Source organism: Notamacropus eugenii, chromosome 1 (genome assembly GCF_028372415.1).
Source record: "Notamacropus eugenii isolate mMacEug1 chromosome 1, mMacEug1.pri_v2, whole genome shotgun sequence".
Taxonomy (NCBI): domain Eukaryota; kingdom Metazoa; phylum Chordata; class Mammalia; order Diprotodontia; family Macropodidae; genus Notamacropus; species Notamacropus eugenii.
In genome coordinates this window covers 365,016,283-365,030,972 of record NC_092872.1, presented here as the reverse complement: position 1 = coordinate 365,030,972, position 14,690 = coordinate 365,016,283, and the positions used below count along the sequence as shown (strand labels likewise).

General features: G+C 37.5%; 1 protein-coding gene across 1 annotated transcript in view; it reads right to left on the bottom strand.

Annotated features, from left to right (window-relative positions):
- PKD2L2 (polycystin 2 like 2, transient receptor potential cation channel) overlaps window positions 1–14,690 on the bottom strand; it is a 27,693-nt gene extending 13,003 nt beyond the window's left edge. Inside the window, 7 exon segments of the mRNA XM_072630349.1 lie at window positions 2,817–3,045; window positions 8,163–8,384; window positions 10,541–10,797; window positions 12,402–12,535; window positions 13,301–13,402; window positions 14,480–14,533; window positions 14,536–14,690. Coding sequence (XP_072486450.1) covers window positions 2,817–3,045; window positions 8,163–8,384; window positions 10,541–10,797; window positions 12,402–12,535; window positions 13,301–13,402; window positions 14,480–14,533; window positions 14,536–14,539 — 1,002 coding nt within the window. The 5' untranslated portion in view covers window positions 14,540–14,690.

Here is a 14,690-nt window from a genome sequence, read left to right as displayed (position 1 = left end):
CATTATCATTCCTCATCCCTTTGCCTCCTAATTAATTACTGAGAAGAGAACCATCAGTCATAAACTCCCTTATGTCCCCAAGTCCTCGTCTCAAAATTCTTCTACATTGTCCTCTCATTCTCTTCTGTAGAAGAGGAGATGGCTCCTCTTTTTAGTAAGGCTAACTCCTCTCTACTTAAGTCCATCATTCTCTCTCTTGACCCTTTAACTGTTCTCATATACTCATATGCATATACACACGATAAACATAAACATGTACATGTATGTATCATATAAAAAGTTTTGTTATTAAAGCTTTATATATATACATATATACTTGTGTATACACACAGAAATGTACACATAAGGTAAGGGTGGTTCAAAAGTCATATAAGGGGGCCAATTTACGGAGGTCTTCAAAAGTCATACATAAGATTTTATATTTGATAATGGAGGTGATAAGGAGTCGCTAAAGTTACTGAATGAGAAAGGGGGAGGGTATATGGTCGGATCTGTGATTTAGGAAAACCAATTTGACAGCCAAGTGGAGACTGACTGCAGAGAGAGATAGGAAGAGTCGAGAGCAGTGTCATGAAAACCTAGAAGGGAGTATCAAAGAAAAGATGGTGATTGATAGCATCAAAGGCTACAGAGGTCAAGAAGAATGAGGATTGGGAAAAGGCCACTAACATTTGGTGATTAATAATTGGTAACTTTGGAGAGAGCAATTTCAACTGAATGATGAGGGCAGAAGTCAGACTGTAGAGGAATATAGAACGATGGTTAATGGGGAAGAATAGATGAAGTAAGGAAGACACAATCTGTTGTTATTCTACCTTTCCCTCTGTCTTGCAACTCCAAAGCCTATTCTTTGTACTCACCCTGAGCTCCAATCCTTTGACTCCTCAGTTCTTTCCTAAATTATTACCCCTGCACTGGCTATATTCTTTTCCCATCTTGACTCCTTGGTGAACCAGTTCAACTCTACCCTGTCCTTTTCTCTCAAGTCCCTTGCTCTCATATCCCATCACCAGATCTTCCTCTGCCAAACCTGTCTTGGATAACTCCCATCATCTGCTGCCTTTACTCTTACTCACATAATGCTGAATGAAACTAAAGAAAATCATGACATTGTGTTGACTGGGTCTACTAAAAATTCATATTACCTAATCTCAACTGGGCCCTCACTGTGACGAGGCAATCATTTTACACCCCACTAAGTGAGTTATTATCACATTCACACCATAGTGGCTTTTCTAAACCTTTTCATTTCTCCTCATACACTTATAGCCCCCTCTCCTACCCTGTCAGCTGAGAACCTTGCCTCCTATTTCAATGAAAAAAACAGACCATTCACTGGTCTTTTCTCCTCTTTATTGCACACCACTCAGATAGCTTCTGTCACCATCTCCTGAACCTGCTTCACAAGAAGTGACCCTTCTCCTTACCAAGGGAAACCCCTCTACATACATAAGTGATCTCAGTCCTTCCCATCTTCTCCAGCAGAATGTTTCATCTCTCCAATCTCTTGCTTTCTGAGGGTCAATGATTAAAACTAAATTCTTCACTGTTAAATAGCATTTAGACTTAGCCCAACTCTATTTGTAATTGGTCTATGTCTAATTCAGTAGAATACATATGTTGTGAAGAATTAAAATACTAGCTGTGTGACCCTGGGCAAGTCACTGTTTGCCTCAGTTCTCCATCTGTAAAATGCTGGAAAAGGAAATGGCAAACCACTCCAGTGTTTTTACCAAGAAAACCCCCAAATGGGGTCATGAGGAGTCAGACACAACTGAAACAACTGACCAACAACAACCATTAAAGACTTTCTCTCCTCTTCTTTACCCCTCCATTCCAGTAAGCACTGATGACCAGCACTGGTTGTAGGAAAAGCTGTCTTCAGTGCCCTTCTCCCATTTCTTTTAACCTTTCCTATTTGTCTTTGTCCTTTCTCTCCCCTCTCATTGTTCAGGCACCCAGTGCCTCCATGCTATCCCACACTTCAGTGCCCCACTCAAGCTTGCCCTACCCTTCAAATTCATAAGTCCCCAAATTATCTCTTCTCAGCCTTTCAGTATCCTGCTCTACTGCTGTGTTAGGAGAAAAGTAATTAAACAAATCCATTCCTACCTACATTTTAAGAAGACTTTGTTAATCTCCGTATATCTTTTCTAAGGTAGATTCCACCACTATGGACTGCAACTCAGCTAGTATTAGTGAATGATCTTATAGAGTTGCTGTGGCTAGAAATTCATCACCCAGTGGGCAAACCAGTGACCAGCCTCTTTGATGTATCTAGTCCAGTCTTTGGCGCGCGCATACACACACACACACACACACACACACACACACACACACACACACACACACACACACACACACACACATACAACCTAGCAAAAACTTCATATGTAGGACTTGCCAGAGCTTGGACTCCTCTGACATAGCTTTCAAGAAATCAGGGTCACTTCTATGTCATGATGCAGTATCTTAGTATGAATTTAGTCTCACTGCTGGAATTTCATTATATAAGGAGGAAATGTTTTTGACAAGGGGGCCCCTCTTTTGCTTTCAAAGGCAGATCTCCATAGTGATTCCTTTTACTACAAAGTCTGCTCTACCAGTTACCAATGGGAAGGATAGACTTCTTTTTAGATGGCAATACATGAAGTTGTTTTATATACACAGTAACCATTTTATGTTTGTTTACATTGATGAATCTAAAAATCTTTCCTTCCCACTTAAATAAGGGTAGAAGAGACAAAAGCTCATTTCCAACCTTTCCCATTACTTGGATGCAAATGACCCATTTCATAGGCAGTTTCAGTACTCACCAACAAAAGCAGCAACTCTAGTAAATTCCAAAAACTCTTGAAATAGGCATTTTTATATTCTTTCATTTTTTTAATTTCTTGAACAATGAAGTTAATAATAAAAATACAAAATATGATTTCACAGGAAGCAATAAAGTAGTCAAAGTAAGTAACATATCTGAGTAGCTTCACAGAGTAAAAATTCCACGAAGTGAACACACCTCCAGTTGCAGGGAACTCTGCCACTAGTCTGCAAAATTGTGTTTTGGAATAGTAACTGTGTGTTCAAAGCATTGTATATCAGTTTCAGGCTTTAAATCATTGTTAGTGAAATATCCAATGAGTAAAGATAACTTATTTTAATAATAAACTAGATTAGTTAAAAGAGTGCTGGATTTGGAACCAGAATATCTGGGTTATTTCCAGTTACTACCAGTATTACTACCAGCAAGTCACCTTGCCTCTCTGAGCCTTAGCTTCTTAATCTTTAAAATGAGGGGGCTGATCTAGATGACTCAAAATTCCTTTCTACTCCAAATCTGTGATTTTTGTAAATACTTATCTCTGGACATACTTAAGGGTTGAGTTTTAAATTTTGCATGCAATTTCTTTATATATATATTTTTTCTAATTTGAGTCAGTAAATACTATGTAGTATGTATGAAACACTGTCTTTAGTATTCAAAGACCAAGACTATATCCCTTTCTTCAAAATGCTTCCATTAGATTTAAGCTTCTTGAGGGCACAGATTATTTTTGCCTCTTTTTGTATTCCCAGTATTTAGTGATGGAGTGCTTGGACCCTAATTCTAAATCTCATTTCTCTTTAAAAATCATATTTCTCCCTAACCTGGAAGCATCACTGCAGGCAGTTTCTCCCCAGTCCAAGCTAGCCTGCCCTAGCAAAAACCTTTATCTGCACCTGTAGAATTTATTTGTTTGAACCAGTTGTGTACTGGCTGAACTGGCTGTGCACTGGGTCATAACAACATTTACTACTCACTGACCAATCATATGTATCCTAGACTTAGACATACGTATACTCCCTTACATTTATCTTGTCTAACAAGACATTGATGACAGCAGCCTGGGTATTACTTAGTCAGTCCTGACCGTTAGTTGACTTAATGATTTTTCAGGCCTAAAACCACACCTCCACATAACCTCCCTCTTGGTCTATTTCTTGATAAATTCTGGGTAAAATACCTGCACAGTAGCTACCAAAAGTGCATGTTCCTTTAAGAACTAACCACTCCTTAAACACTCCCTAATCCTGCCCTGAATCATCTAGGTAGCATGTTTGGCACATGTCTTACTAAAGAATATCCTATATAAACTTTAACTGTACCCCTCTAAGGTTGCAGGTTCCCTAAGAACTCTTGCCCACTGAAAAGCATAATAAATCTTTACCTTGACTTCAAGAATGCTTGAGTCCACTGATTCATAACAAATGGCCCTGTATTCCTGCCCCTGTATTCCATTCTTTGGGGGATTTTAGCATTTCACCCAACCTATCCCCCTTCCCAGCCCTCAAAATTTAGCAATGTCTGGCACATAGTAGGCGTTTAACATTTATTACATTGTGTTATTGTACTGTCTAGCATGAGGTATAAGACAGGGATACAAATAACTAGTGAAATAAGAGAAGTACAAAATTTTTGGTGTGGTTTATTTATAATAGTAACTCCAAGATGATCAGTGTTTGGATATGCCTAGATGATTAATTATATTGACTCTAACAGGAAAAATTTGCTCTCACTCATAGCAGCATGGTATAATGAAAAAAGTACTAAATGTTGAGTTGAGACTTGGGTTCAGATCCTGACTCCAATACTTATTAGCTGTTTGACCTTAGGCAATTTGCTTTATCTCTTCAAGCCCATTTCCTCCTCAAAAATGGGAATGATAATACTTCATTGTTAGGAGGAAAGGGCTTTAAAAAAATCTCAAAGTGCTATTTGAATGTGAACTACCATTAGCTGGCAAGCACATTTCCTGATAGATGACTGCTGTACTTGGTCATGATCCAGTATGGTTGTATATAATATAACTTCTTTCTTGTTTTAAGAAAGTCATGTCATAAATATTAAACAAAAAGCAGGGCAAAGAAGGTAAACATTGTGATTCCAGATGTGATGGATTAATTGTAGTTTTTAGCCAGATGTAATATGAACAAGTTATGCATTAAGGACAAACAAAACTATCCTTAACCCCATTTTTGTCTCTACTAATCAAGATTCCCCCAATTATATAGTCACCTTTAGACTCTTTGTAAAAGACTGAGATGTACTCATTTTGTGGCCTATCTGGGTGTCATTCTTGCTTTTCATAACATAACATAACATAACATAACATAACATAACATAACATAACATAACATAACATAACATAACATAACATAACCTGCTCTGTTTAAGAGTTAGCTTAAATATGGTTTCTGTTTACTTTACAATAATAGGAGTAATAACAATAACTAGTATTTATATAGTCCTTTAAAATTTGCAAAGTGCTTTATGATGTGTTATCTCATTTGATCCAGTGAGGTAGGTGCTATGATTATACCTATTTTACAGATGAGGAAACTAAGGTAAATAGTAAATAAATTGTCTAACGTCACAAGCCTGGTAAATATCTGAGGTAGGATTAGAATTCAGGTCTTCTGACTCTCAAGTCCAGCAGTCTAACTATTGTACCATCTAGCTACCGCACTAGCTCAGCAAATACTGATATATGAAAACCTATATGCAAATAGAAGTACAAAAACTCATTACAAAACTAAATGTAAAGATTGTGGCTCTTTTCCTTATTTTAGATATTCAGGATTACTAGTCCTTTCTATCCCTGTGGATGACATTGATTTGAAGAATCAGCATCTCTATTTCTTAGGCATATTAAATTGCTTACACTCTACTTGAAAGTACTGACATATTGTGCTGGAATGGAGTGTTGTGGAACAAATGCTCCTACCACACAGTTGAATAACATAAAACTTTGAAGACAGCAGATAGTCAATCAGTCTCTTCAGAGTGAATGACTTAATGAATGAAACTATTTTAGGACTTGAGGCATGGAATAGACAACATATGATGAATGTGCTGAGAATACTGTTTTCATGTAAGTACTTGGCATATTACAGAATGATGCACAATGTTTGTCTGTTCTTCTAAGTAGCCACTGATTTAATATTCTAACTAAATATCAAAAGTTAAAATTTCTTTTAAAAAATAACTAGAATAGTATTTCTAAAAACTTAGAAATGAGCTAAGTGACCTTTGGCCATATACCTCAGGACATCCATGAGTCACTTTGGTCAAGCTAATCCCCATGGGCAGCAGTGGAGATGACCAGCCATATCAGCAGAAATAACCAGAGTAACTCTGAATCCTCTAGGGCAGGCCTGCACAACCTGTGATCTGTGGGCGCCTTAGGCCTTTGGCCCATGTTCTGCTTATGGCAGGCCAAAGGATTTCCTCTACATACAAAGGATGTTTTCCCCTACATTTTTCCCTGGGCACAGAAATCATCTGGCATGTGGTAAGGGCCCACCAAGTTGTGTGGGCCTGCTCTAATGTAACCACTAAGCACAATCTCTATGTGTGTCTTTGCTTGGGGCATTCATAAATTCTTTTGGTGTTTGCTTACCCTAGATTGGTGCATTTGTTCTTTTAGAAATTTTTATTTCTATCTTTTGTTTTTGTATTATCTGTATTTCTGAATATATACTCCAATTTCCCTCCTTAGTGGGCTATGCTTTGTAATGAAAAAAAAATAAATATAAAGGGGAAAAAAGCAGTTCAACAAACTAACCAACACATCAACTGAGTCTAATAGTTAATGCAATATTTATTTCAGAGGGGTGGTTCTCAAACTTTTTGGTCTTAGAACCCCTTTACATTCTTAAAAATTATTGAAGGCTCCAAAGAACTTTTGTTTATGTGGATTATATAAACAACTTCTTAATATTATTAAATAGTCTTGAACCCCTCAAAAGGACTCAGGGACTACAGATCCCTATGGTCCATTATCTAAGTATGGTCCAAAGATCACACTTTGGGAACTGCAGCCTCTGAGTATAAAAGTGTCAGCTTTAAGGTTTTGATGCTATTTGGGTCAGTCTACTGTTCTAGAATAGCTGATTTTTCTCTTGGGTAGCCTTCAAATATTGTGTGGTATGACTTGAATCAGGACAAAAGGGACAAGGGTAGCTATATATGGTACATGGGACCATGGCTCAATAAATAGTACATGCACTCAATAAATTTTAATTCCTAGGAGCATAACTTCCTTTTAAATCTCCAAATAGACTTAATTTCCCCATCTGTGACACAAATATTGGATATATACCCTGTATCCCTATCCCTGAAAGGCATATTGTAATGGTTATTTAGTCTAGATCTGTGAGAAATGCTAATCTTTATGGAAAAGTAATACACAAATACCATTTACAATCTTGATTGGGAAGGGTCATCTCTGATAGCCATTCTTACTAGATTTAAAACCTTACAGCCATAATAATATCTTTAGAGTCAAATCACACCATCCAAGGTTAGAAGCCTGTACTCAAAGTAGATTTCAGTTTCATATTCCATTTGGAGTACACAGGTAACATGGCCATTAGGAGAAAAAAAGAAGAAAACTGAGTTGAGAGGCACCACAGTATCATGCATAAGGCACTGGATTTGGAATCAGGAAATGCTGAGTTAAAATCAAGCCCCAGACACATTGTTGTGTAACCTTAGTATGGTCACTTAACCTCTTTAGGTGTCACTTTCCTCATCTGTAAACTATGTTGGACTTAGTGGTCTTTAAGATCCTCTCTACATCTACAACAATCCCATGAGATCAAGATTTAAGACCCAAACTAATCCCTTCAGCATTTCAGAGGTGGCTGTTGCTGGATGTCCTTGCTGCAATTTACTATCTAGATGGATAATAGTTGTTTATTCTCAAAAGAGATCCACTTCATAAAAGTAAATGCTTCTGGTCAGTGGAAACCTGTAGATGCGAATGATATGGATTAAAGGAAGGAACCATGAAGATACAGTGTTTAATTTGTGTTAACACAGGGTTGATCCAAAATGCAAGACAAGATGCTCATATATATGACAGGAAAAATTCATGACTTGTGTAATCCTCAGTGTTCTTGGGAATTGTTTGAGGATATAGACTAATATAAAAACAAATCTCATGAGCAATAACGTTATTTTACTTGCTTTTCCAGAATTGGTTCTTCTGGTTTATATTTTGTCTTTTAAAACTAAGATTTATAGGTTTTAATACAGTACAACTCTAAAAGCAACTCTAAAGAAGGGTATGAACAATATTAAAAGGCAAATAATATTAATAAAGGGAACTGGATTTACTTACCTGATGATGCAAAAAAGGTTTACATTAGCATTGTATATTGAAAAATCAATAAAAACAACTCTGGTCCCTCTAGTGATCCAGCTGTTCAATTTAAGGAAAGTAAACTTCTCTTTGGCCTCAGTCTTTGATATGGGTAAAGTGAACATATAGCCTCCGTTATCATAAACACCAAAAACTCCCCAGTGCTGAAGAGACAATGATGTAGAAGGAGAATATTTCCATCTATTAGAAGAATATAATATTACATAGTTTAGAAAGTCTGATTGAAAAATATTTCTTTTAAAAATATTTCATTGATATATTTCTTTATAATAAGGGGTATTTTTAATAAAGGAAAAGAGAAAAAACACCTGACTCCTGATCTCTGCAAAGGAGTGAGGCAAGGTACCTTCTCATATGTCTTCTTTGGGGCTAAGTTTATTCTTTATAATTTCACAAAATTCATTTTTGATTGCTTTATGACTATTCTTTCCACTTGCATAGTTTTAGTCATTGTATATATTGTTTTTTGGTTCTTCCTATTTTTACTCTATCTCAGTTCACATCTTTCCATGCTTCGATATACTCATAATATCCATGTATTTTTACAGATAGCATGGTCTTCTTCGGCAACGAAGGACGAACACAACACCAACAATATTCCATGACTTTCATACACCACAATTTGTTTAGCCATTTCCCAACAGATGGACATCTACTTTGTTTCCAGTTCTTGACTGTCACAAAAATTGTTACTCTAACTACTTTGGTGTACATTGAGCCTTCATATTTGTCAGTGACCTCCTTAAGCAGTTAGAGAAAAACAAAAATTTCACAGCTACCCTGCTAATGGTCATGTAATATTTACTTTGAAATAATTTTTAATAGGGAAGAGTAGAATGAATAACGAGTGACTACATCATTTACAATTAGAGCTTTCGTAATAAATAATAATAAAAATAAAATTTAACAAAGTTTTTATAGCACCTAACTTTCTGTATAACTTTTAAAAATAGTATTCCTTAAGGGCTAATTTGTTCTTACTATTTTGCTGAATGCTGATTTTGTGTTTGTGTGTGAAGTCAGGAAAGGAAAAAGAGCTTGAGTATCCCTTCAACCTCAAATTACTAACTCAAAAGATAACCTAAACATGCATTTAAAAATATTTTATCATTAAAATTTTGGTACACAGCCTAGCATTAAGATAACCCCCAAAAGTAAAATAATTTGCTTAAAGTACAGTACTCAAATCCTTTAGTTTTCCCTGAAACCTTGTCAATAACTTTAACATAGATTATCTTTACCGTTATTTTTTTTAGGGGAGGAGTTTGGTCTAGATGTTTAATTCTAGTAAAAAGGAACTCTCAGCTAAGTGGTGAAGCAGATAGATTGCTGGGCTTGAAGTTAGGATGACCTGAGTTCAAAATCCAGCCTCAGGCACCTTACTACCTTGACTTTAGGCAAGTTGCTTAACCTTTGCCTCTCAGTTCTCTCAACTGTAAAATGGTGATAATAATATCACTTACATGACAGGCTGTTGTAAGGATCAAATGAGATAACATATGTAAGCTGCTTTCTCACAGTGCTTAGCATGTGGTTTTTGTTGTTTAGTTGTGTTTCAGTTGTGTCCAATTCTTGGTGACTCCACTTAGAGTTTTCTTAGCAACGATACTGAAAGGGTTTGCCATTTCCTTCTCCAGCTCATTTTGCAGATGAAGAAACTGAGGCAGACAGGGTTAAGTGACTTGCCCAGGGTCACGCAGCTAATTCTGAGACTGGATTTCAATTCAAGAAGAGGAGTCTTCCTGATTTCAGGCCTGGTGCTCTGTCTACTGTACCACCAAGATATCTTAGCACACAGTAGGCTTTTATTAAAAAAGCATTTCTTTACCCCAACTGAGGAAGTAAATCAGTAATTGTTCTAGACCTAAGTGTTAAGAAAATAGCCTGGGTCACTGAGTGATTAATGTTTATAGCTTTTGAAGATTACCTACATACATACATACATACATACATACATACATACATACATACATATATATATATATATATATATATATATATATATATGTGTGTGTGTGTGTGTGTGTGTGTGTGTGTGTGTGTGTGTGTGTGTCCTTTGGCTCTAATCTCTCTTCCAAATTGATTTTCAGATTTATGGCAGTTATTATTTATTCAGCATTGATTGTACTAAGTATGGTGCTTGATTTGTTAATATAGCAATTATGTTACATTAATTTAGAGAGCCTACCACCCTCAAAGTTTTTTTTTTTAGCGAGTATTGAAAAGCAGCTGTTTTTTTTTGGTATTAAGTCATGTTTACTCTAGAAACAACATAAATTTCTTTAGAGAATTTACGCAGGATAATAATATCCACTGTGTGATTTTATAACACTTACTCAGGTACCTGTCTAGGGCCAAAATCAAATCGATCTTCATTTCCTATAGTATATCTGTCAAAACATTCATCCATCAAAGACTGAAATTTTGGATAGACAATACATGAGTTGTTTCGGACTTTAAGCTGTCGAATTCGAGGGACTCCTAGAAGTACGTTCTCATAGTAGATGCGGCTGCTGTTTTTCAGTTGATACAAAACCTCTGCATTATACCATGAATCACAGTACAGACCTTCCAAAAGAGGTCCCTCCATAAACTATGCACAGTAAAAGAAATGTAAATAGTTTTACTGTCAACTTAATAACACTGTCTGTTCTCCTAACATTATGAAAACACTATGTAAACCTCAAAACTGCTATAGAAATGTCATTTGTCATTAGCCAAAATGAAATTATGACTGCTGATCAAGCCACTATTCATCTCATCACTGTTTGTATGGTGGGTCACAATACCATTTGGTCCTGAATACACATGCATTAGTGCTGACTACAGTAGGTATGTCACTTTCTTCATCAACTGATTGGTACATGTTGTAGGGCGGGGCAACAAAGGGATTGCACTAGATGGCTGCTGAAGACATCTCTAAATTTTAAGTACTTTGAGTCAGCAAAGGCAGTAATTTCTGGCTTACTGTAACTAAGACTCCTAAGATTCACATAATTCTTTCCTATTGTAATGAGAATTTTTGATCTTTTATTTCTTTTTATTATCTGGGACTCAGGGCCATTCCTCCTGAAAATTTTGGTTAATTAAAAGTCTGCTTTCTGTTAATATTGACTTCACTGACCAAAACCTTTCCCATGGGATGTGAAAATTTCTTTAAAACTTTAAACATACTTTTAGATAAGAAGTCTGAAGAAGAATCTCAACTGTCTCACTGCTTTGTTTTGAGTAAATCTTCCCACTCAATCAGCCTATTTGTAAACACTCTAAATGTAACCTGATTTAGTTTACCCACAGAGTTTGTTTGATGAATATTGTTTCCTTAGGGAATGTATGAGATTCTGACTGTTTAACTGAGTTTGTTCAACTTTTGTGACACTGAAGAAAGCATTGGGATTATGAATTTATCTTTTTTTTAAACTTTTATGGCCTAAGAGGAATGTATAAGATTGCAATATGGAAGACAACTATTCCCTGTCACTCTGACTTAATTTTGCCTATAAGAGGTCTTCTTAGAATCCTAATGATTGCATAGGTTTTCTCTGAGACCCATACCTATGCTTGAGCATAATAATAATAAAATAATAATAATAAAACCACTATAATTTTTGCGTTGTGGTAAATATATTTTTGGCAGCAGTTATATACCACATGAACTCAGAGAGAAGTTTCTTCCATAACTATTTACTTGACCCAGATTGGTAGCTAGTTTCATTAATGATCTCCATAGAGAAATACTTTCCAGGTTCCAGGTATACCATATACATCCCTGCATGCAGTCAAAACATCCTTCTTTTCCAGATAAAATGAGAATAAAAAAAAAATAGCTTCATTTTAAAGGAACCTGATGAGGTTAGGAAACTAGTAGTTTAAAAGAAGATAGGGAAGTTTCATATATATATTCATATTCCATGATACCAGGTGTTGCAGTGGTTGGGGCAGTTGCTGGGCCTGGAGTCAAGAAGACCTGAGTTCAAATCTAGCTTCAGACACTAGCTGTATGACCCTGGGCAAATTATTTGACATCTGTTTGCCTCAGTTTCCTCAACTGTAAAATAGGGATAACTTACATCACAGTTGTTGTGAGGATCAAATAATATTTATTAAGTGTTTAGCATAGTGCTTGGCACATAATATTTGCTATATAAATGCTTCTACCATTTCCCCTTCCCTGCTAGTGGTCAAATGAACTCTTACCTTCCAAAACTGAGTTATGGTGCTAATAGACTTAAAGTTGGTTCTGTCTTCCCCTGGTATAGAAATTTCCAAAAAGAGAGTTGCTATAATCTTGTTCAAGTAATACATATTTGAGCTTACCATCCCAAAAGTCACTAGAGAGAAAGAATTTTGTTTTTTAAAAAAATTAAAATCCAGCTTCCTGTGAAATGATACCTCAGCTTTATGTGGTTAGCCAATTTCAACATTTTATGTTTAATCCAGGTTCAATTATACCTACTTATACACGGCCATTTAACTTCCTTTAAATTGGGCAAAATGCCATATATTTTGAATACAGGTTCCTCCCACTCCCCCACCCTACCCCCCTCAATTCAGCTTGAATAAAACCTGTTCAGTTGACAGTTATGTATTCTTTGAGTTCCTTATAGGAATGCTGCCTATGTTTATACCTATGTGGCAAATCTTGCCAGGAGATACAAGCCTCCTAGGGTAATCGTAGTGACTAACACATTGTTGGTGATCCATAAATTCTAGCAAGCAATGCCCAACCATCAGTCCAGATACTTCACATAGCCTATTAGTCCCTTTAAGAATTTAAATACTATGCACAAAGCCAACACTATCTAAAAAGTCAGTTGGCCCACCATCAGTAGAATATACACTTTCAAGACATTAATGGTGGTGAATGTGTACCCTTTCATCTTCTGTTGTCTCATCCTTCTTGGTAGCCAAGAGCAGCAATTTTCTGCATACCATAAAACAAAGCAAAGCTAACAAGCAGGTTAAACCCATGTGCTCAGCACTATGAATACTTGTACTAAGTAGTAAACATATGAGTTAGATGACACAATTTTAACTCACCTCCAAATTTACAATATTAACCCAGTCATAATTAATCCCACTACCTGTGTACTTACATATACATAGGTCTATTAGAAAAATAATGTAGATAAGCAGCTCCTGAAGAGTAGATCTAATTTCTAGTTCTTTTTTATAGGTCAGTTTAGATTTCGTTGACACTATAAAGCATAAAACAGGTTTTTCTCTATTTAAATAATTTAATAAGAAGCATTAACAAACATTACAACTTATTCCACTACTAACCAAAAAATTCAGCTGCATTTTGGTATTTTATTTCTTATGTCCATGAGGCATAAGTTGTGATATTTTATTCCTCATATCTCTGAGGGTTTATTGTTTCATTTTACAGATGTGGCAAATGCAAAGCTGTCTAAGGCCTTTCAGCAAACTGATGGCGATCTTACACTAATCGCTGGATTGAGCCTGGTCACGACTGGAAATTGGGCAAGGGTTTTCACATCTGCTTTTTTTGGTCAACTAGCTGTTTTAATGGGTGAAGGGAAGCTGAATCAGTTTAAGGATAGGATGTGTGGCAGCTGGGTGCCTTTCTATAAAGAATCATGCGGTCAGGGTGCCCCTGGAAAACGCTTCTTTCTTTTCTCTCTTCTGGGGCCACTTAAGAGTGGTAAATAGATGACCGTGGAGGGCTAGAAAAGATTGGAGGGGGCTGGTGTTCCTGGGAGAGGGGAGCCAAATTCTAATTTTGGGGAACAGTGTTGATGACTCTCTTGGCTTGTTAAGGTGTTACCCAAACCAACTGCTGCTTTTTTATTTTAGCAACCTCTCGGGGAAGCCAAGCAAGGCAAGGCTTCGACCCTAATCCCCAAAGGAACATTAAACTTCCGGCAGGGAGGGAGATCCAAGGGGAAGGCGCTGGAGGGGGAGCTCCCGGCTCCCTTCCTGTCCCGCCCCTGATCCCACCTTCTTCCCTCCGCGATCATCTCCACTTTATCCCGTTTCTGTCTAGTCTGGCCACGGTGGCCGGCACAGACACAGCTCCTAGAGGGCAGGGCCCCGCGCTTACCATAACGCCTTCATAAACGCTTGTTAGCTAACGGTCCACATGCTGGCCTAATGTTACGTTTATTACTTAAATCCTACGGGAGGAGTGCCGAGGGAGGCGCGCGGCCCCACCTCACAGCGGGGTCTACCAAGGGCTTGAACAAACTAAGGAGCCCAAAGCCCCCATGGTCACGGGGACGCGGGGCCCAAACTTCGGAGAGTCCCTTTCTCACCGGTGACTTCGAAATGCCGCCTCTTGGCTTTAAAGGATTTCACCCTGGCCATGGCAGCATCTGGTGGCGGTGGGGTGGTTTCCGGTGCCTTTTGAACCGCTGGGCCTCCGGGCCCCGCCCTCCCCGCGGAGCGGCCTGGCCTGCCTCGTGCCGCGCCTGCGCACCCCCTCCGAGTGAGGCTGCTCCACCCCCACCCCTGGCGCGAGAGCCT